Source organism: Anolis sagrei, chromosome 5, assembly GCF_037176765.1.
Source record: "Anolis sagrei isolate rAnoSag1 chromosome 5, rAnoSag1.mat, whole genome shotgun sequence".
NCBI classification, from domain to species: Eukaryota; Metazoa; Chordata; class Lepidosauria; order Squamata; family Dactyloidae; genus Anolis; species Anolis sagrei.
In genome coordinates this window covers 83843028-83866899 of record NC_090025.1, presented here as the reverse complement: position 1 = coordinate 83866899, position 23872 = coordinate 83843028, and the positions used below count along the sequence as shown (strand labels likewise).

Below are 23872 nucleotides of genomic sequence, written 5' to 3'. Positions count from 1 at the left end.
TACAACAACCCAATTATTATTATTATTTTATTTTAATGTCATTTTGATAATGTTGTTGTCTGTTGTATATGTTTTGATTTTATGCTGTATTATGTTGTCCGGGCTTGGTCCCATCGGGGAGATGGTGGCGGGGTAGTAATAAAGTTTATTATTATTATTATTATTACTATTGTTATTATTATTTCTTGAAAGGAGATTGTTGAAAGTACCACCCTCTTTCCCAAGTTTCCCAATTATCCGGATATTTTTCTCTTCTCCTTTACTTCTATGCTTAAAACCAGGAATCCCCAAACTAAGGCCTGCTGGCTGGATGCAGCCCTCCAAGGTCATTGATCTGGCCCCCACCCTAAACCTGAGATTTAGGGTCACTCTAAGTCTGAAATGACTTGAAGGCACACTATAACAACACTCCTAATTAATTTGGCTATCTCATTAGCCAGGTCCACATTGCCCATTGAAATACTGAAATGACTTGAAGACACACTATAACAACAATCCTAATTAATTTGGCTATCTCATTAGCCAAAAACAGGCCCACATTGCCCATTGAAATACTGGTGAGTTTATGTTGCTTAACATTATTTTTCATTTTAAATATTATATTGTTCTTTCAATTTTTTTGCACAACAAATAAAATATGTGCACTGTGCATAGAAATTTGTTCATGTTTTTTTAAAACTATAGTCCACCCCCAACAGTCCCAGGAATTATGCACTGGCCCTCGGCTTAGAAGGTTTGAGGACCCCTGCTTAAAACTAACTGCCAATCACAACTAGAACAGACCCATGAATCAACAGAATGTTTAATATCGACTACAGTGACTTTTTTACTTAAAAAAGTAAGATGCGATATCATTATTTTAATGCATTATTTCTAACTGAGTAAACAAAGGAAGAAGAGGGAGAGGAAAAAGGAAGAAGGAAGAAGAGAAGAAGGTGAAGAGGAGCTGGCTCAATGATATCTTTTCACAATATTCCTGTACAACTGATGCGCATTCCTCCATTAGAAGGCAAACTATCTTCTGATCATCATTGGCACGTATATGACAACAACCACTTTTTCTCACTTTGAAGCGTGCAAGGAAGAACTCAGTAGTTAGTACTATTCAAAGTGCATGATTGCCAGCTGAAATGCAGTGATCTAGATGACGTCATTATAGCAGCTTATTTGAAGAAAAATCTTGGTTATAATACAGGCATGAAGGATCACATGAAGGAAATGCTCACAGATGAAACACACAGGAAGACACCTACCTTATCCCAGAAAAGGAGAAGTGGCATATCTCACTTGAGCAAATTGATTGCTTAATTGCCATGGATGACCCATACTGCTTATTCAAATTTGACAATGCTTGAGTTAGATCTAAGGATTCCCTCCTTCTGTAAGAAGAAGGCAACCTTTGGATCAAATTATGCTGAAGTATGGGTGAATGGGAAAACAGACAAGACATAGTTTTGGGTTCTTTTAAAAAATATATCTTTGGTTTTATACATTTTTGTTCAGTTCTTTTATACTATATTACATCTTTTCCAAATTAAGCAATATGGCAAACAAGCCAATATGAAATTGGAGGCAAGTTGAACTTACACTTTATTGACTAAATATCTATTGGACATGAAAGGATGGGGGGAGATAATACAATAGGGATCTTAACATCTACAAAATATGATATATTGCTTGCTGCTCAGCAACAAACAATAGTAATGAAGAATGATGGGGTCTAATTAAGTCATGCTACAATGCAACTTACCTGAAACTCTCTTGTAAGACTTGCTACTGTTTTTAGTGCCGTTTTGGTGCTTCTTGTCTATTGATGGAGCTATCACTGCTTTGCCGTTCAGAATCTTTTCTGGTGATGGTGGCACTGATTTAGATGTCAAAGCAGATTTAATTGGAGCAGGTATGGTGGATGAGGAGGCTGAGGAGGAGGTGGTGATGGTGGTAGTGGTTGTAGAGTTCATTTTAACATTGGCACCATCTGCCTTCACTAGGTTAGGAATTTTCTCTAGACTGACTACAGGAACAGGAACACTGAAACACCAAAGAAAAAGTCTTCAATATGTGTTTTCTGTATCATGCTATTCTATTCCATGCTATATATACACAGTCTGTTGACTTTCCTCAATGCTATGTTTCAATAGCCGATATTATCATCAACACTAACCCTGGAATTAATCCACAATGGCACACTTACTATCATTTTTCATTCATATTTTTTCCCTAAATACCTGGGGAGGGGATCCAAAATGCTGTAAGAATAAAAATATATCTAGAAAACCCATATACTTGCTTTATACATTTTTAAATCTTAGAAACTATACCTATTCTTGAAATATTTAAAATATACCGGTAATTATTTCTCCACCCCCTAAACTAGCCTGATTTGCCTGGATTCTGCACTGTTCTTTCAAGAAGAGAAAAATAATTTTAAAATCAGTTAACATATTAAGTATCAAATTAAGTACCAAATTAAAATAAAACTGCACAAAACAGAAGTCCTACAGATTATGAGAGTACCTCTGGGGTAACATCAATGTTGAATAAATTCAGCACATCCAAATTGCCTTGACTAAAAGCCATAATTCTCTAGCTTGCTCTTTAAACATAAGCCACATTTTAAAAAGCACTGTTTATGACATGCACTACCTTATTAATTCCCTATACAAGCGAGCACACAATTAACAGACATTGCCTACGTCATCTTCTCAAAACCTAAACACAGGAAAGTTTATTTTTGCTAACATTTTGTCCAATTCCAAAAGGGATTACGGTATGTCCTTTTTGACATGCTTTTCTACAGTAATGACAGAAATTATTTCATTTTTTTTCAGACAAAACCTAATAACTGTTTGATACTGTTTAGACACAACTAATGAGTTTGTACAAGTGAATGCGTACACAAACGCAAGGGAAAATGCAGACATTAGGCAAACAAATCAGCAGCTCATAATTGTGCAAGCCCCTTGTAGGCAGAAAACTTTACAGAGTATGGTGCACAGTTGAAAAGGTGAAATAGATATATTTAAAGTATGTTACACATTATAATTGCGATGACCAGTGTTAAATTAGATGACAATAAGACCCCCGTAACTTTGGACCCTATATCTGCCATTTCACTTACACATATCTGGACAAAATAATCTCTCCTGGCATTTGCTAGGTCCTCCAGCATAAATCTATGGTATGCTTCCCCTGGAAGTTACCATAAAGCCATGCTGGAGGACCTAGAAAATGCCTACAGATGCCTGTATGCTATGCCTCTATGCTATGCTGCAACCAGAGGACATTTACCCATATTATACCGAATAATAGTCACTCCCCTCCCTTTAGGGTTCCAAAATCAGTGTTTTTCCCTTTCTCAAATACTTGTTGCCACCTTGATTCATTGTGAGTATACTTCTAGCAGGAAGAAGTGGTTAATTCTTCCCTTCGGAAAGGCAAAATTCCAGGGAGCTTAAAAGAAGCTGGACTCCTCTAATTTGAACAACTTTCGGCCAGTCTCCAATCTCTCCTTTTTGGGTAAAGTTTTGGAACGTGTGGTTCCCTCGCAGCTCCACGGGTTCTTGGATGAAACTGATAATCTGGATCCATCATATTCTGGTTTCGGACCGGGTCATGGAACTGAGACCATGACGGGGGAGTGTGTCCCTCTTGGTTCTCCTGGACCTCTCAACGGCCTTTGATACTGTAGACCATGGTATCTTTCTGGGTCGTCTCATGGGGATGGGCCTTGGGGGTACTGTTCTGCAGTGGCTCCAATCCTACCTTGAGGATCGTACCCAGAAGGTGTTGTTGGAAACCTGCTTGGCCACGCAGCCATTGTCCTGTGGTGTTCCGCAGAGCTCAGTATTGTCCCCCGTGTTGTCTAACTTTTACATGAAGCCGTTGGGTGAGATTATCCAGAGTTTTGGATTTTGATGCCATCTATATGCAGATGATGTCCAACTCCATTACTCCTTTCCACCAGATGCTAAGGAAGCTGTTCAGGTCATGAGCTGGTGCCTGGCCACTGTGACAGTCTGGATGAGGCCAAACAAACTGAAGTTGAATCCTGACAAGACAGAGGTCTTTCTGGTCAGTCACAAGGCCAAACAGGGTATAGGATTACAGCCTGTGCTTGATGGGATTAGACTTCCCTTGAAGATGCAGGTTCGCAGCTTGGGAGTTCTCCTGGACTCATCGCTGAGCCTGGAATCTTAAGTTGCAGCGGTGGCTAGGGGGGCTTTTGCACAATTAAAACCTGTGCACAGCTGTACCCGTACCTTGGGAAATCAGACTTGGCCACGGTGATCCACGCTCTCGTTACATCCAGGATAGACTACTGCTATGTGCTCTATGTGGATTGCCTTTGAAGACAGTTCGGAAGCTTCAAATAGTCCAAAAAGAGGCAGCCAGGTTAATAACCGGGGTGGCATACAGGGAGCACACAACTTCTTGAGGTGTAAAAATATATAATTGAATACTAAACTTAGGATTGTTCATACCATTTCCAAATTCTGTTTATAGTTGTGAGAGAAGAACAGAGAAGAAAGCTGATAGAAATAAAATCAAATTTGAAATTTTGGACATATCATGAGAAGACATGACTCTCTAGAAAAGGCAATGCAGAAAGCAGTAAGAAAAGAGAGACTCATCACAAATGGATAGAACCAATAAAGGAAGTCACAGCCCTGAATATGTAGGAGCTAAGCAGGGCTGTTGATGACAATGTGACTTGGAGAGCACTCATTGATAGAACTGGGGAAAATGGATGTCAATTTGATTGCAGTTAACAATAATATTTTTACTTAAAGATTTTTCACAGCTGTGTGGTCCAAGGTAAATGTAAATATTTTCCCCTGACATTAAGTCTAGCTGTGTCTGACTCTGGGGTGTGGTGCTCATCTCCATTTCTAAGCCTAAGAGGCGGCGTTGTCCGTAGACACCTCCAAGGTCATGTGGCCAGCATGACTGCATGGAGCGCCCTTACCTACCCACCGGAGAAGTACCTATCGATCTACTCACATTTGCATGTTTTCGAATTGCTAGGTTTGCAGAAGCTGGGGCTAACAGCGGAAGCTCACGATCCCCCAGATTTGAACCTGCGACCTTTTGGTCAATAAGGTCAGCAGCTCAGTGGTTTAACCCACTGCGCCACCGGGGGCTCCCTGTGTTGTCCAAAAGTTGTTTTTTTTTTTTTTAAAGAATATGATCTGTTTAAAGAATATGATCTGGAGCAGTCCCTCCTTGGAAACAGGATAGTTTTCTTAGATTTCATAACTGAGTCTACCTGTCCTATTGTTTTTCAAGGAACGACAAGATGGCATTTCTTCTAGCTAGTAAGAATTTATACTCAAAAATAGTCATCAACAGATTTCCCCCCAACAACTTGAAATAAATCCTGGGAGTACCTTCACTGTCTTCACTTTTTTACTTTCACGTGGCTGCCAAGGAATGGGACTCAGCACTGCTGATGTGATCCCTTCTGTTGCCAAACTAACACAGTTTTTTTTACAAGGGAGAGAGCATTCATTTGTTTGGCTTCCTACTAAAGAGTTCTACAGGAACTCCTTCATACCATGAGGAAGCCAGCATGTTAACTCCGAATGCCCATTTGCTTCTGTTTGTAGTAACAAACCACAAGATTTAGCCCAGAGTTTATTGAAACCATGTTAAAATGTAGGAGACTCTTATTTCTCAGTCAACATGTTGGAGAAACAATTATTTATGTGGCTTGTTGCAATTGAAGCAAATCAGACCATTACTATAAATGAAACCTGGACTTCTAGTATAAACAATTAGTGACCCAGGAGTAATGACATGGAAATTTGGCCATTAGCACTGTAAGTACTTAAGCAGCAATCTTATTTTGCAGAATAACACTGAGGTTTCAACCCCTTCAGTTCATAATCCAGGAATGTCAAAGTTTAGTTCATTGTTTTTGGATCAGACCACAAAATGTTTTAAGAATGAATGCTTCTGGTTCCATTTTAAAAGCTGTTCAAAAGTACTAGAGAGTTTCTGTAGTAAATATATTAGCCAAAATTATGCTACTTTTGAATGAACAAGTTAAACACATCAGTCAATATTGAATCTGTTTCTCATACTTTGAAAAAATGACATACAATCATCAGTTTTGTCCCTTAATAAAAAACTGAATCTGTCTATGTGCAGGATGCATCTTGGAACAAAATTCTGTACAGTAGGCCTGCTTATTGTGTGAGATCATTGAACACTGCTTCACTTGTATGTGAAGAGGTTTTAATACCATAGAATTGTGCAGGAGGGCCAAGCGATGCCTAGAGGACTCTTTTTTAAGACATTCTGTGTTCTGTGGGTCACGACAGAAGGACTCTGTTGTTGTTCATTCGTTTAGTCGTTTCCGACTATTCGTGAACTCATGGACCAGTCCACACCAGTGCTCCCTGTCGGCCGTCACCATTCCCAGCTCCTTCAAGGTCAATCCAGCCACTTCAAGGATCCCATCCATTCATCTTGCCCTCTTCATTCTTCCTTCCATTTCCCCCAGCATAACTGTCTTCTCTAAGCTTTCTTTAAAGGACTCTACCATAATTCTATACTGGACTCCACCAGAAATTCCACAGAATCGCACTGGATGCTTAGAGAGAGCACTTTTCTAAACATCACTAGGTTCTTCTGTGTGATTCTATAGTATGCTTTGTCTGGAAGCCCAAGACATTGTTCGTTTCAAATAAGAGAAATAGAATATTACACATAGGGTCCTGGAATAGATCCCTCACATGATACAAGAGCTGATTGTATTTAAAACTGCTATAGATATAATGAGAGGCAGCCAGGTTAATAACTGGGGCGGCATACAGGGAGCATACAACTCCCATGTTACGCCAGCTCCACTGACTGCCAGTTTGCTACCGGGCACAATTCAAAGTGCTGGCTTTTGCCTGTAAAGCCCTAAACTGCCCCGGCCCAAATTACCTGTGCGAACACATCTCCCCCTATGAACCATCGCGGAGATTAAGATCCTCCGGGGAGGCTCTGCTATCTATCCCGCCATTGTCACAGGCGCAATTGGTGGGGACGAGAGACAGGACCTTCTCGGTGATTGCTCCCTGACTATGGAACTCCCTTCCTGGTGAGATCAGGTCGGCGCCCTCCCTCCTGTCCTTTAGAAGGATGGTAAAAACTTGGCTGTGGGACCAAGCTTTCAGGACAGGGCAACAAAGCGGCAAAAGGAAAGATGACCAAGCCAATTAGATTTGACTGGACAATTTTAAATTGTGTATTTTAATATTTTGATTTTTTAAATGTTTATGTATGTCTATGTGAATTTGCGTTCTGGCATTGAATGTTTGCCGTGTATATGCTGTGCTCCGCTCCGAGTCCCCTTCGGGGTGAGAAGGGAGGAATATAAATGTTTTAAATAAATAATAAATAAATAACAGTGGACTAGGTTGCGATATTAGTGGAGGGCCGTATAAAATATTTACTGCCTCTTTCATACATTTCTGAAGCTAAAACAATCAAATGACATATTGACAAATTGGCTGTGTCACTGTTGAGTTGAAGACTGACTAAGCGAAACTGCATGTACACGGAGGGGAGGGTGGGAGTGGGAAAAAAAACAATTAAACAATTAAAAAAAAGACTGAGTAAGCAAAATAATGCCTGACGTGACAGCTTCGACCACTTGATGTTGTGCTCTGATAGATGGCTTTCTTGTTATCTTGTCTAATTTAGTGAGAAGACTGAAGACTCTTGTCTGAGATCAAAGAGAAAGCAAATTCTGTCCCCTGGTTTAAATAAAGTCATGACTGTGGCATGTAATTAACTGAAGCCCAAGCAATCCTTGAGAGAAGTTACTGTATATACTTGAATATAAGCCTAGTTTTTTTAGCTTTTTTTTAGGCTGAAAAAGTCCCTCTCAGTTTATACTCAAGTCAAGGTTATTTATTATTTTACTCTGTTGTTATTGTTGTAGTTGTTGTTATTATTACATTTATTATTTTACTCTATTCATTATTATTATTGTCATTACGCTTATTATTTTACTTTGATATTATTACATTTATCATTTTACTTTATTATTGTTATTACATTTCTTATTTTACTCTATTGTTATTATATTTTCATTATTTTACTTATTATTATTGCATTTATTTATTCTATTTTTTATTATTACACTTACTATTTCACTCTGATGTTATTACATTTATTATTTTACTTTATTATTGTTATTATTATCACATTTATTATTTTACTCTATTTATTATTATTATTATTATTACACTTATTATTTTACTCTGATATTATTGCATGTATTATTTTACTTTATTATTATTATTATTACATTTATTATTTTACTCTATTATTATCAGAAGGATACGTAATCACATTTACATTGAAGAACGTTAGAATAATGGTTTAATCAGAGTTGGACAGGCTTATCTTACAGTTTTATGTAAATATCCAGAAACATTTAACCTATTGATCCCTCAATTAATATAATTTTATTGGTACCTATTTATTTTGAAATTTACCAGTAGCTGTTGCATTTCCCACCCTCGGCTTATACTCAGGTCAATACGTTTTCCCAGTTTTTTGCGGTAAAATTAGGTTCTCGGCTTATATTCGGGTTGGCTTATACTCGAGTATATATGGTATGTTGGTGGGGGCAGAAGCTTCTGTAGGCTTTTTAGTGGTGTAGTTCACAAAACCATTTATCCTGTTTTACACATGGGGAGACATCATCCCCAAAACTGCATTTTTCCTGTGTAGAGGATGGGCTGTCACACAGGTCAGCTACAAATGTAATTTAACAACCAAAATATGAATGAAAAAAAGTGACTCCAACTTAATTGCACATTTCTGCTATTTTTTTACAGTTTAATGGGAGGCAAACTTATGCAATGCCGTCTTAACTCAACCTGTTTACTTGGAGGTAAGTCCCAGGGGATCTGATAGGATTTAACACCAAGTATGTGGGCACACTTCACAGCACAGCAACCGTACTCCTTTCCAAACAAAACTCACAAAACAATAACACCTTCGTCTGAAAACATCAGTCTCTTCTCATTCAAACAGATAATTATGAAATCAGACTGAATGACGGGCTTGTAATAACTACTGTGACTCTTGTGCAAACATCCAAGGCAATAAACATGCTGCCAAAGAAAATGAAACTACCCTGTTTAGCAACTAATTCAGTGGTTCTCCAGAAAGGGGTGAAAGACTGAGAGATCTCAAGAACAAGATTGACAATCAGATACTGACTTCCTCCTGTTTATCAAGGCAGGAACTTCTATGATTGCTGTTTGTTCCATCCTCTGGAAGAGGGCAAAGCAGAACTAGGCAGAGCTGAAGAAGCAAATATAGTTCTTTAAGCTTTCACTGGTCAGAAGATGGAAATATTCAAACCAGCAGTAGTGTGGTTAGGGGGGAGGATGCAGGAAAGCACAATTCAGAAGCTTCCTTCAGGATAGTAGCAATAGAGTTATCTACCAGAATGGCAGGGCAAGTGATGATCCCTTCTGCTTGGTCAAGTAACTGAATTCCCACTATTTGTTGCCAATTAGCACACAGAAATCAAAGACCAGCAAAAGCAAGCAAGACTGTCTGGATGCCTCCTTTTTCTTGCATGACAGTTTAAATTGTAACACTGCTCTGCACAATTGTTCACATTTGGGGCCTTGGGAGATTCCAAGTAGTCCTTACTCAGCCATGAAACTCACTATGTGATCTTAAGCTACTCTCTGAGTGTGACCTATCTTACACAGTTGTTGAAAGAATATAGTGATGTGGGCAGCAACTTTAATTACTGTAGTAACTGGTTCCTTTTTACAGCAGCAAGCTACAATGGTGATCCTTTTATGACTGTCATGACAATGGTGGAATGAGAAGAGATTTACTACCTGCTGCTCATCAAATCTGCGTGCTTAGGATCAGTTTGAGCAAGGAGAGGAGTTAAGAAGAGGGTCACATAGGGAGGGGCTGCTTCATGCTGCAGCCAGGAACAAGGAGAGATTGAAATTAGGAAGGAGAGAAGGAACACAGTGACAACATAATCTGCAATGCCAGAGATACAGCTTAATGGTGCAATATTAGAAAATGTTGATCATTTCCACTACCTTGGCAGCCACCTCTCCACAAAAGTCAACATTGACAACGAAATGCAACACCGCCTGAGGTCTGAGAGTGCAGCATTTTTCCCAATGAAGCACAGAGTGTTTGAGGACCGGGACATCCGTAGGGATACCGAGGTGCTTGTTTATAAAGCTATTGTCATCTCAACCATGCTATACGCCTGCAAAACATGGACTGTCTACAGACATCACATGCCACTCCTGGAACAATTCCATCAGCGCTGCCTCCGGAAAATCCTGCAAATCTCTTGGGAAGACAAGTGGACAAACGTCAGCGTGCTGGAAGAAGCAAAGACCACCAGCATTGAAGCGATGGTCCTCCGCCATCAACTCCGCTGGACTGGCCACATTGTCCAGATGCCTGACCACCGTCTCCCAAAGCAGTTGCTCTATTCCGAACTCAAGAATGGAAAACGGAACGTTGGTGGGCAGGAAAAGAGATTTAAAGATGGGCTCAAAGCCAACCTTTAAAACTCTGGCAAAGACACTGAGAACTGGGAAGCCCTGGCCCTTGAGTGCTCCAGCTGGAGGTCAGCTGTGACCAGCAGTGCTGTAGAATTTGAAGAGGCACAAATGGAGGACAAAAGAGAGAAACGTGCCAAGAGGAAGGCGCGTTAAGCCAACTCCGACCGGGGCTGCCTTCCACCTGGAAACCAATGCTCTCACTGTGGGAGAAGATGCAGATCAAGAATAGGGCTCCACAGACCCACTGCACACTGCATGCTGACCCTGGAAGATCATCCTACTCAGACAACAAGTGATTGCCTAAGTAAAGTAAGTAAGTAAGTAAGTAAGTAAGTAACAAGAACATGGATAGCTGCCTAAGACCCTTTTTGAGACCATGCCTCCAAACATAAATCCCCACAACTACCACCATGCTGTTTTAGGCTCCACAATGGCCTGTTTAAAAACAGAAACTAGAGTCTCCAAAGTTCCATGGAATGCCAATGCAACCACATAACACCTGATAGTTGCCCATAGTCAACCTTGCACTTACTTGACATGTTGGACTATAAATTACATTCTGTACTGAACTAGGCTAGAGGGGAAGGTTGTGTTCCAAAATATTGCTGGCAGGTTGATTTTAAGCCATGAGAAAATTCCCCAAAGGTAATTTATTTACAGTAAACTAACCAATTAGAAGTACATGGGACACTTTCCCCCATTATAAGCAGCCTTGTGAGTTTATTAGATATAAATACAATTTTGAATGCTCTTTTAATGTACAATACTCCAGTGGGCTTATTAACTTTTATTTCTTAGCTGTCTCAAGATTAGTCTTAAGGGAAAACAGCAAATGGGTCATTGAAGTCTCCCCAAATGTCTGGACTTTGCTTATAAGCCAGGTTATTCTAAAATTTTTGGCCAGATTCAGAATACGTATTTTTTGTGATTGTTTCCCTACATCAAGGGCTAAATTTGGGCGTCTGCACCCTGGAACTTATAGAGCGGAGAAACACTGATATCAGCTCTCACGACTTGTCCTCTCAATGTGGCAGATACCATCTGATTTGCCATAGCAGTAGTTTTCTATGTTACAGGAGGCTAACAGTCTCATAGTAGGAAGTAAGGTCTGTGGCTGTGGAAGAGTTTTGTGGAGGGGACCAACCTATTGTGGAAATTTACAGTGATAGCAATCTCAGGAGTGCAACACAGCATCAGGGTTTGTTTTTTTTTTTTAAAAAAAACAGGAAACGGAAGTACCATATCTAGTGAAAATAATAGTCTGGGGTAGTAGCAAAATATTTCCACTTATTGGGTTCTTTTGGATTTTGTTTTCCCATCAATTCTAGGGTCTTCCACAGTAGGGACCTTGACAGATCACCACTTGAGACTTAACAGTGCTACCGTATCTCAGATGTGACAATATGCTATAATGTATGCTTTCCATAATGACACTATTTGCACGTATTTTTAATCTGGGATAAATTCATACATAGAAAAAGTAACAAATGAAAGATCCCTTGGCCTATGGCTTTGAGACAAACAGACCAGTCTTCACCAGCTGTAGACACATTTAAATTCCTACGGTATGAACTGAGGAAAATATTGATATATACAACTAAAAGGTTCAGGCTGCTGCATTGTCCAAACTTTTTTGTGATCAACATGAAGGCCATTAAATGGCAAAACATAACAATATAATTGTTCAATTGTCCTAACTATTTCAATTCAGGCACAAGAAGATAATCAAGGAATCTTGTGCAGTAGTCCTTCTCTACTTAAAAAAAATGTAACTAGAAATACAGGCATGAAGAATGGGTTTTACCCATTTTTGCACACTGAGGCAATGTCCTTGGACATTTGGAAGTTAAAGCCCCACAGAGTACTGATGGAACTGACTTCCAAATAATACAGAATATCGATGTCAATCAGGAAAGTGGTGGGAAGGAGAAGTACACTGGACTCAAAAAGATTTCCAATCTACACTTTGATGCTGCCTCTTCATGCCTGTGTTTTGGGTTTTGTTAGGACATGGCTGCAATGCTGGAAATGATCAGAGTGAATGTGCGCATCACTTATGCACATCATAGCATTACAGTCAGCATTGCACCCTGCCTGCTTCCACTTCCATGATAGACAGACAGAGCTGATGGAGGTACTAAGCAGAGGCTCTGCCATCGCAGAGGTGGCATGCCTTTATTACATAGAAAAGATAAACAATATTTTGAAAATAAATGAAAGTTTCCCCAATACTTCAGTTTCTTGCATTAAAAAATCCTGCTTTATTTTCTGCTCTGGTTACATTATCTGAAACCATGTACAATTCATTTATCCTGTTTTTAATTTTTAGGAATATTCAAAGTTAACATTTCTCCACTTTAAACCATCACCAAGTTGCCTATAACCTCCTAGCAATCTACCAATCTTAAAAACTGCAAACATATTACAAAATTAGTACTGGAGCAGCAGAAGATAAAGCAGCATAATAGTAAAGGGTCATCTAAAATATGATTTGAAATCAATCAAAGGCAGCCATCAATAAACACTGTAGCTATGCCTCCCTCTTTACCAGCAAAGCCTACTGATATGGATATTCATGCGTATGTCAGGCTGTATAGCGGATCACAATTAACCAGTGCAATCCCATATGTCCCACTGAATTAAATGGGTCTTCCTATCTTGAATAAGCTACCTCAGAATTCAATCTAGCTATGAAATTAAATGCAAGATTGATTTTTTTTCTCAACTGAGGACAGGAAAACAAATTATATAGCTTTCTGATTATCTACACATACCAACATGAAAACCATTATATTAGAAAAGATAAAAGACCACTATCTTGGCACACCAAAAAACAAGGTGTCTTACCATATCATTTTCTATTTAATATATCCTTATTATTAAAACATTTCATTCAAAAAGCCCAGCTTCAGAAGAGTCCCATTATTCATTTACATCCAAAAGATGAGGGAAATACTGAGAAACAAGAGGATAAAAAAAATCAAGATCTGCTAGAACAGCAACTTACCAAGGTTTATCCCTTGATACTTTTGAAGAAAATACCATGTGCTGTTTGCTAGTGGAGGTAATTAGATTGTCTTTGGGCGTTTTGAATGGCTTTGAGTTGTTGTTGACAGGGTTATGGCCACCGATACAGGATTTCGGTTTCATCTGTATTAGTGATGCCCTGGAATTGCAGGGTGGAGAAGCTGGAGATGGGGAAGGTTTACACATTGAACTGTGTCTTCGTTCTACAACAGGAGAAAAAATACCAGACAGTAAGCAGAAATAATAAATTCAGAGCATTCCACATCACACTAATTTGATGGAAATACAGATATTATATAGATGGCCAAATTACTAACGCATTTTAGAATGTGTTGCCACACTGTTATCAGGGCAACACCTAGTGAAGCAATGCCAATAGTTGGGTTGTTGTAGGTTTTTTCGGGCTATATGGCCATGTTCTAGAGGCATTATCTCCTGACGTTTCGCCTGCATCTATGGCAAGCATCCTCAGAGGTAGTGAGGATGCTTGCCATAGATGCAGGCGAAACGTCAGGAGAGAATGCCTCTAGAACATGGCCATATAGCCTGAAAAAACTTACAACAACCTAGTGATTCCGGCCATGAAAGCCTTCGACAATACAATGCCAATAGTTGTTGCTGAACTGCAACTAGAATACAGTCCTGAAGCAAGGAAATGGATACCACTTCGGAGTTGATAATACAAATATTGCTAACTTACAGCAACAGGCATTACAAATACAACTTGCATGAGGAGTCAATAAGTAAATAAATAATAGAATACATTATATGCATCTTCTAAATATGCAATGACTTTTCACTTTGTTCTATTCAGTTTAAATGACTGCAATGGACCATATATATGCATAGTTTTATACTTGTATAGCATCTTAAGGGCCTAAACACCATAACAGCAAAAGATCCTGTATGATCTGGGAAGTTATGCATGGTCATCTCTGGTTACTACTTGGATGGATACCAAGGAAGTAACTGGCAAAACCATATTGCCTAAGAAAACCTTATGGAATCCATGGGTTCACCATAAGTCAACTGCTGTCTTGAAGGTACACTCACATACATCTGTCATCTTAGTTGAACACAACTCATTCGTTAAATACAATCTTTGAAATAGGCACAAAATTTGTGTTTTAGTTACCTATGATTTGCAGTATATACAAAGTAATGCTCCATAATCTAAAATATCTGCTGTATCTTTTGCCCATAATCTGATCTTTAGTGACAGTTTACCCACACGTATTCTCATTGGGGGCCAATAATGACCACATTACAGGAAATGCCACATTCTGCTTTTGCAATGAGAAGGAAACAGAGTTCGGTTCAAATAAATGAAACTGTATGACTGCTCCAAGTGTTTACATGGTCAATACGTGCACATTTATATCTTGTGATTACAACCAATAAAACACAAAATAGGACAAAGGGGGGTACATTAATTTTGGTCTGACCTGCAGCAAAACTGAAGTGGCAGGTTGAGATAATGGAGCCCCTAAAAGCCTATTTACATCCAAATGGTAGCACAAGGGAAGAAATGGGAAAGATACTTGAAGTCCAGGAGTTAAAACCCCTCCCCCTGAAGACTGTGTTCCCTTTAGTCCCTCTGCATATACACGTCTCAAATGTCTGAAGTGGTCTCTCTGGATCCTCTCTCATATGCAGGAGTCAGTTCCTAGTTATTAATCAGTTCACATTCTAAGATCCGTGGGCTAGCTTCATGTCAATATAGAGATAGAAAACAGCATTTTTTAAATTTGTGTGAAAAATCAACAGAATATAAATGGTTCAAACATGCTCAGTGTATACTAGCACACATTACCAATACAATACCAAGATCACGACGTACTTTCAAATCAGAGGTTTATCAATCTCGTACTATTTCCAAACAAGTTAGTGGATGGAAAAGCCATGTCCTGAAAGAACAAGTACTTGATTTTTTTTTACTAATTCAGGAGTATCAGAGGATCTTTGCAAAAGCCTCTGTTAATACAGACATAATGCTGTGTCAATTCTGTTTATTATACAAAGCTATCCACTGTACTGACTGTATTGAATTTTTAAATGTTTGCTTCAGCTAAGTATCTAAATCTCAAGCCTTATGCACTTTTCTGAAGCAAAAAAGTTTAAAAATTCAGTCCAATTTTACATTAAATTTGTTGTCTGTTTGAAAAGAAAACAAAAATGTGAGCTTTGATTTATTACTATTATGTGATGTCACACAAGTAAAGAAAACAGCTGATTGGAATAAATGAAGAAACTGCTACTTAAGACAGCAAATCGTATGAAAAACCATAGATGTTAATTGTCATTTGGAAAGCCACAGGACACTAGCCACAGTATAAGAAGTGTAGAAATGAACTGCTAAAGAAAATCTTTAAAAAATTAAAATAACCTGTGTCATTGAAAATCCATCAGCTCCCTCCCTTCAGTCGTTCATATATCTGGATCCAACCACAATGAGGTGAATGCATTCCTTTTTTCAGAGAATTTGAGAAAAAACTATAAAACATATCATGAAATACCAAGGTCAGAATCATCCATGCCATATTATTTCCAATTTTTATGTATGGTTGTGAAAACTGGATAGTGAAGAAAGCTTATTTAAAATGTGCTGGAGAATGGTTCTGCAGACACCATGGACTGGTAAAAAGATAAATAAATGGGTCTTAAGAGGAAAACATGCTTGAATTAGAAGTGAAGGTGAGTAAATTGAGCCTGTTGTATTTTGGACATATCATGAGATGACTAATTGGAAGGGATTATAATGCCTAGTAAAGAAGAAAACGGCAGGAAAAGAAAAGAGACCACAGTAGAGTTGGATTGGTTCAGTCAGGGAAGTCATGGTCACGGGTTTGAAAGAACTGAGCAGGGTAGTTGCTGACCTAGGCTCTTGAAGGTATCTCATCCATAGGGTTGACATAAGTTGTAGTCAATTGGATGGCAAGTAACAATAACAAATAAAATTCATATTGATCAAAAATGGAGGGAAGCACGTTTTGTGACAATTTTTCATTCATATAAAATATTCATATTTTTCACAGGCATAATGAAGGTATATGTGTAAAAGTATGTAAAAGGACGGGCACTGAGGTGAAAAAGTAAGACTAATGTCCCCACTGCCAAATAGTTAGGTTAAAATAACCTTATCCAATCTAATCATGCATGGCTGACTTATTAACACTATCTATAAATGTGTGTATTTATGCTCATCTACATTTTGCCACAACTACTATAAGTATGGATGTTTAAAGCGAAATCAGTCTCAATGTGTTGCCATTAAATGTTGTAAAAACTGACCATAAAATGTGATCAGACATGAAGTGTCAACATAGTAGCCTAAGGAGTGAGGATAGTTTTCTCTTCCAATTCAGAGTGAGAACACTGGGAGAATGTATGTGTTCTTCAATGACGTAAACATATATTTAAAACTCTTGCTATATAGCAGTGCAATGTCACCATATAGACTGCATGGTACTTCATTGGTTGGAAACATTTACTAAATAATGTTTTTTAACTTAAAGAACAATTGTTCTAGAGTAGTAGTAATATAATATAATATTTGCTGTGATTATGTGAAAAATGTAAGAAGGGCCTTTCTTGGCAGTTTTGTTTTGAAAATGGTCACCCAAAAATGTTCCCAACATCCAAGTTTTCCAGAAGTGCTAGACCTGTGAGATATAATTTCCATGGGGCAGACTCCTATGTACAACAATTAGGAAAAGGGTTAACAGAAGTGGTGTGAGGCAGTGGAAGATTCTAGAACAGGGGTCCGCAAACTTTTTAAACAGAGGGCCCGGTCACCGTCTTTCAAACGGTTGGAGGGTTGGATTATAATTTGGAAAAAAATGAATGAATTCCTATGTACACTACACATATCTTATTTGTAGTGCAAAACACACTTAAAACAATACAATAATTAAAATTAAGAACAATTTTAACAAATATAAACTTAGTATTTCAATGGGAAGTGTGGGTGTGGTTTTGGCTAATAAGATAGGATTGTTGTTGTGTGCTTTCAAGTCATTTCAGACTTAGGTTGACCCTGAGCGAGGGCCAGGTAAATTACCTTGGAGGGCCGTATCTGGCCCTCGAGCCGTAGTTTGAGGACCCCTGTCAGGAAAGTTAGTTACACATTTTAATTGCAAACATTTAAAATCAAGGGATTCAGAGGGATACAGAACCTTACTTAATAGCTATATAATTATACAATTACAAAATATTAACTGTTAAAACTACAGTTTAACAATCAGGGCCATTTGTTGATCACAGAATTTTCATTAAACATAAAAGAAGCAATTTTGTGTTCTGCAGATGGTGAAACAGTTTAATCATAGAGACACCCCCTTTACAAGTCAGCACTTTCATAGGCTGCTATCTTAGTAACTGATATGACTCATATTTCTAGTTTAAAATACTTAGATATTAAGAATGTTTTTACACAGAGAGAACACTGTTTTTAAAAAGCAAGAGAAACCCAGTCATTAGAAAATCACGGATAACAGGCAGCTAGTTCAAACCCAATGGTTGTAAACACCTAGTTAAGTACTTTCATTTTCTCTGTGACGAAATCCAACACACATTGCCCTCCATTAAATTAGATTTTGAGAGCTGGGAGAAGACTGACTTCTAACAAGTTATGACACAATATATTTCAGGAAAGGTAAGAAGTCTCTCCCCAGATGTTATAAATATGAGACAGCTGGACAAATAATACTTTCAAGCTTAACTGCAATCTTCCAACTATACCCACCTCAACGGTATTTGCATTGTGGAAAAGGAAATGGCACAGCTTGTAGCTTTAGCTCTTCGTGTAAACTGAGAAAGGAAGTGAACTGTAAGAATGAAAGACGAGTACTGCTGTTTCCAATAAAAAGCAGTTTAACAAACTTCCTAACTTCAGTGATGTGTTGAAACAATCATTAAGCTGTCCCCATCCCCGACCCCTCTGTATTTGCAACACATACAAAAACACTGTCTTCTGAAATAAAATGGCTAAAGAATTCTACTGGAGGCAGGAGGAATCATGCAAAAGATATACAACAGATCTTGCTGGAAAAAATGTAAACTAAAAGGACTTACACCACAGCTTAGCCTGCCAACTTAATCCAATTCTGGGATGGCTGTAAACAACCTGAACTGCTGGAACATTAAATGAATCACGTTACAGACACTGTCAGAGAATGACAGCAATACGATTAGCTATTCTGCAAGGGCTGGAAAAGAGAGCGATGACTGTTCCAGCAAACAGCCGATCTGCACTTTCAGCCGCGAGCTATACTGACTGAAGACACAAACACCACCGCCAGGTTTCACACCCTTCCCACTTAGATATTAGAACTGTTCTTTCGCAAGATCAAAGTAGTGCTTGCTGCATGACTGTTGTATTTCAAAAAACAAGGGGGAAGCAGAGGGAGAAAGGGAAATACCCTTCATATTAGAAAAACAGTGACAGAGTAATAAAAATGCTGTAATGACAAATCTTGAGTTGATGAACTGAGAAGCTCATAATATGACCATAATATAGTTACATATTCTTTTATATTTTGAATACCATAGAATTATTTTTAATTTTTTGTAAAATAAGTTTTTAACTTAATCTTATTTTAAATTACGGGAAGTCACCCTGAACCCCAACCCAGGAGAAAGCCAGGTTATAAATTTAATACAGTATGTGAACAAAACATTTTAACATGTTGATCAGAAATTATTTATGCAGATACATCTGAAATCAGCTCACTTAGCTGCTGTTCAATTAAGCAGGAGGCCTTCTTGCATTGTCAGAATCTTATTTTTACTACAAACCTGGTATGTCCCACAGCTAAAAGGTCATAACATCTGACTCGTTTTGTTACACAGACAACAAGCCTGCCTTAGATTGAGTGGACTGGTCTTTATTAATTTTTTATGTATGTAAGTAAGTAAGTAAGTAAGTAAACTTTATTACGGTTGATGACCAGATCATTTTTATGTAATACATTCATATATTCCATCCAGACCTGATCAGGTTGAAAACTCCTTAACCTGCTAAAGAGTTATGGCTCTATGGAAAGTGTCCCTGAGAAGCTCAGTCGTATTCACATTCTAGTGACCAATTAGCACCTTGGGAAGGTGAATCATGGTGTAGCAGTTAGAGAAAGTGTGGGCAACTTCATCAGGAGAGGAAGGTGACATCAATTCCTTCCTGGAACCCTCCATGGACTATACCCCCACATCGCTGTCACACCACTGAAAAACTTCTGGACTGTCTAATAACTATGCCAAGGGTCCTTAAACTTTTTAAACAGAGGACCAGGTCACAGTCCCTCAAACTGTTGGCGGGCTGGATTATAATTTGAAAAAAACATGAATGAATTCCTATGCACACTGCACATATCTTATTTATAGTGTAAAAAACACTTAAAATATAATAATTAAAATGGAGAACAATTTAAACAAACATAAACCTATTAGTATTTCAATGGGAAGTGTGGGCCTGCTTTTGGACGATGAGATAGGATTGTTGTTGTATGCTTTCAAGTAGTTTCAGACTTAGGTTGACCATGAGCAAGGGCCGGGTAAATGACCTTGGAGAGACATATCCGGCCCCCCGGGTCTTAGTTTGAGGATCCGCTGAACTATGTTTTTGATTTTCACTTTATCCTGAGACTGGAGCTGAATTGAATTACTGTAACTCTTACAATCCAACCACTTTAACAGCGCTTACAGTTCAACCACCTGATTCCTGGGTCACTTGCTGGCAAAAAATAGGACAGTGTGCATGTTTTTGTGAATTTTTGATATCATTCTTTTGTAGATGTTGGATTCTGTTTTATTTTCCAACTCTGGTCTAGCTCCAGTTCGTCTTACTTTCCTTCTATTCCCCCTCTAAGCTTCTTTCATATAAGCTGCATACGATAGGCTCCACTAAGGCTTATAGCTCTCTACATGAAAGACTAAATCCTTCACAAGACACTTTCTCTGGACCTGTGGTATTCAGCTCTTCCCTCTGAAGTGAAACCTGTTTTGTCCTCCTGTTCAGGGATAGTAAATGTCTGCATTATGGTTTGCTCTGCTTCCAATATTTATCTCCCGAGTCTTTTCTACCTATACCACCACACACTCTATTGATCCTTTCAGCCTATACAATTGTATCATCTCAAATTCATCCATCCACTTCTCTAGAACCATTCCTTGTTTGGAGTAGGACTCTCACTACTCTTTCTCTTTGGTCCTGCAGTGCTCCATTTTGCACACCCTCTCTCTTCTTCACTACATCACTCTGGATGTACTATGCTAAACAGACTGATGCAAATACTGACTGTCCACTGATTCTGTTTGATTATTGCTCGTATGCATTCTTATTGACCTTTGAAATAAGAGATTTGCTTGATTATTCCAGATCAGGATTATTATACTGTTCTTTCTTCTGTACTGGACATTAGCCCTTCTTGGCCCTTAAAAGCAGTGGAGGGTGGGGGGGGGGGATGAGTGAGTAAGAGGAATCATGAATGTCTCATTGCAGCATGGCAGCTTCCCATTCTGCCTAAATGAAGGTGTGGTGAGACCATTATTGGGGGGAAATTGCCACATACTAGATAATTACCAGTCTACAATATTCAATTCTTGGGCAAGGTTTTAGTGTATATAAAAGTGCCCAATCTGCAAAGGCTCTTGGGTAAAAAAAGACATACATCCATTTCAATCTGACTTCAGGTCTAGCTATGGGATAGAGACAGTTTTAGTACATCAGGAACTGTACAGGTCTGCTGGATTTCTTGGCTGCCTTCATTACTATCAACCAGCAACATACCAGCAAATATTCATGGAATGATTTACAAGTCAATAAAACATCTGCCAGTGAAACTCTTTTTTAAAAAACAAAGGCTGTCCACGTGTTTTTGCTTTCTTAATTCAGGCTTGCCTAACCTGGTTGTTTCATTTCATCTATTTGTTTATTAGTTATGAATTAATGAAATATTTGTGGAAACACAGTGAACTTCTCCATTTTCTCTCCTCCTTCCTCTTCTTATTCTTCCTCCTCCTCTTCTTCCTTCTCTATTAGTTTTCCCCTCCTCTTCCTCTCCTTCCTCCTCTTTCTCTTCTTCTTTTTCTGCCTCCTTTCTTCCTATTCTTCCTTCTATTCCATCACTTGCCAGTGATGTCACTGCATGGGGAGAGGCCCCATAAGTCCCACCCCCTTTCCTTACTGTAGGGACAAGGCTTGGGCCAAGTCAATGAGAGGCAGGCTCCAGCTGCCCCTACAGCTGCTGCAGTGAGGTGGGGGTCCTATTGTGCTTTCCTCATGTTTTCCCCACCTCTAGTGTCATGGACAGCTTGGAAAGTGTGGGTGAGGGAATGCTGGTGAAAGGGTCAGCAGTAGAGTTGGAGCCCAGCAGCTCTCTCAACCAAGCTCTGAAGCAACACCCATGGAAACAGCTACTCAGGTTGGTCCTCCATACTATTTAACCTATACATTAAACTTCTAAGAGAGGTCATCCAGAGATTTAGAGGCAGGTGTCAGCAGTAATCCTCAAATCTATCTCTCCTTTTCATCTAATTTAAGGGAAACTCTTTTTATGCTAAACCTGTGCTTGCTGTTAGTAATGCATTGGATGAGGGCAAATGAACTAAAACTTGACCCAGACAAGGAAGAATACTTGACAAAATCCAAAAAGATCAATGTCATAATAATGCAGCAAAAGACAAAAAGTGGAGGAGTTTGAAAATGAATAAGTAGTCCATGCAATCATATGCTCTAGTTACCTGGTTCCTATCAACATTTGGGCAGCTACAGTCTCCATCAGCTGAAGTTATTAATCTAAAGCCAGGCCACACAGAATGCATTATGATATATTTTAAAGATCCTTAACACATGGAGGTCTGCACCTTGTGTTTTCTATAAAAAGTCTTCCTTGATTTGGTTTCCTTTGAATTCATTACAATATATCTGCTATGATCCATATGCTGGAAAGATAGCATCAGATCCCATCTGATCTTGGAAGCGGAGCCGCATCAGTCTTAGCTAGTATTTGGATGCTAATCAAACATCAGGTGCTATAAGCAAGATTTTGGAGAAAGGACATGGCAAAACCACCTCTGAGTACTTCTTGTCTAAGAAAATCCTATGGGATTCTATGGGATTCATGGGGTTGTCATAACTCGAGAGGTGATTTCAATGCATGTACATGCAAGCTTCTAAGTGAGATAAAGAATTGTGCCTACAGGAAGAAAAGCGTTTGAGCCTCATATTCTATTGCAGGATTATCCTTTGGAGTCCAGTGAAGGCCATTAATTGGGCAAACATAATGATATGGGCTCCCCCTACTGGCTCCACCTATGCTAACACTCACCTAAAATGCTTGCATTTGTAAAAATTATAAAAATATGAGTAATTAAATAAAGGTATGCTTCTCAAAACAGTCATAGGAAACATCTGAATTTAAATTTAATGTCACCAGTAATATTTATGTGCACGCAACATCATTGCTACTCATGGTGAAGAAGTAGGTTGTTTATTGTTCTAAAACTGAAGTCCTTAAATATGGGCTGCAGTTTTGTATAGATCACGAATTCAAGACAGCAGGTGGCCTATCTATTAACAACACTCATAGGCTTCCAAATCCTTCAATGATATCAAAACAATTCATCACTTAAATCTTCAAGGAATTAGGATGAAGACTAGAGGCCAGGTTAGCATGCAGTATTAGAAATTCATTATTTGGACAAAATTCTTAAACTGCCCACAAACTGTTGACATAGTCTGGCTGCATGTTGAGCTCCTCTAACTTTTGCTCAGCTCCCAGGGATGGTGAAGAAAGATTCCAACTGATGAAGCAGTAAGAATATCTCCCTAAGGATAAGATCCATCTCTCCTTCCTTTACTACTTGCATTAGCCTTGGTGTATAAGTTGCCTACACAAATTAGGATGTCCCTGTCAGATAGCTTTGGAGCAAAATTCTTGAGGGCTACCTAAAATCAATGCATATTTCCAGAAAGTTCATGCTGTGAAGTGACTGCTCCTAAGTCTAGGTCCTCTGAACAAAGGTCTCTTTTGTAGTAGCCTCCCAGCTAAACATCCACTTTCACAACAAGCCTGATGTATGATGATTCAAAACCAGGAGGCCATCTGGACTAACAAATATTTAGTTGTATGATACTCCTAATATTTTGGACAAGCTTGTATAATTAAAACTTGTGTGCCAGCTGCGCCCGTATTTTGGGAAGCCAGACTTGGCCACGGTGGTCCACGCTCTTGTTACATCTAGGATAGACTACTGCAACACACTCTACATGGGGTTGGCTTTGA

At 38.8% G+C, this 23872-nt stretch overlaps 1 protein-coding gene across 6 annotated transcripts in view; it reads right to left on the bottom strand.

Moving 5' to 3' along the window:
* ATXN7L1 (ataxin 7 like 1) overlaps positions 1–23872 on the bottom strand; it is an 87349-nt gene that overhangs the window by 21141 nt on the left and 42336 nt on the right. For 4 of the 6 annotated variants that reach the window (XM_060778364.2, XM_060778367.2, XM_060778363.2 and 1 more), the window contains exons 4-5: positions 13573–13795; positions 1751–2031 (exon numbers count right to left, since the gene is read on the bottom strand). In XM_060778364.2, coding sequence (XP_060634347.2) covers positions 1751–2031; positions 13573–13795 — 504 coding nt within the window. Of the gene's footprint in view, positions 1–1750; positions 2032–13572; positions 13796–15978; positions 16104–18665; positions 18921–23872 lie in introns of those variants that run through there. The other 2 variants (XM_067468813.1, XM_060778368.2) reach the window with 2 other exon arrangements.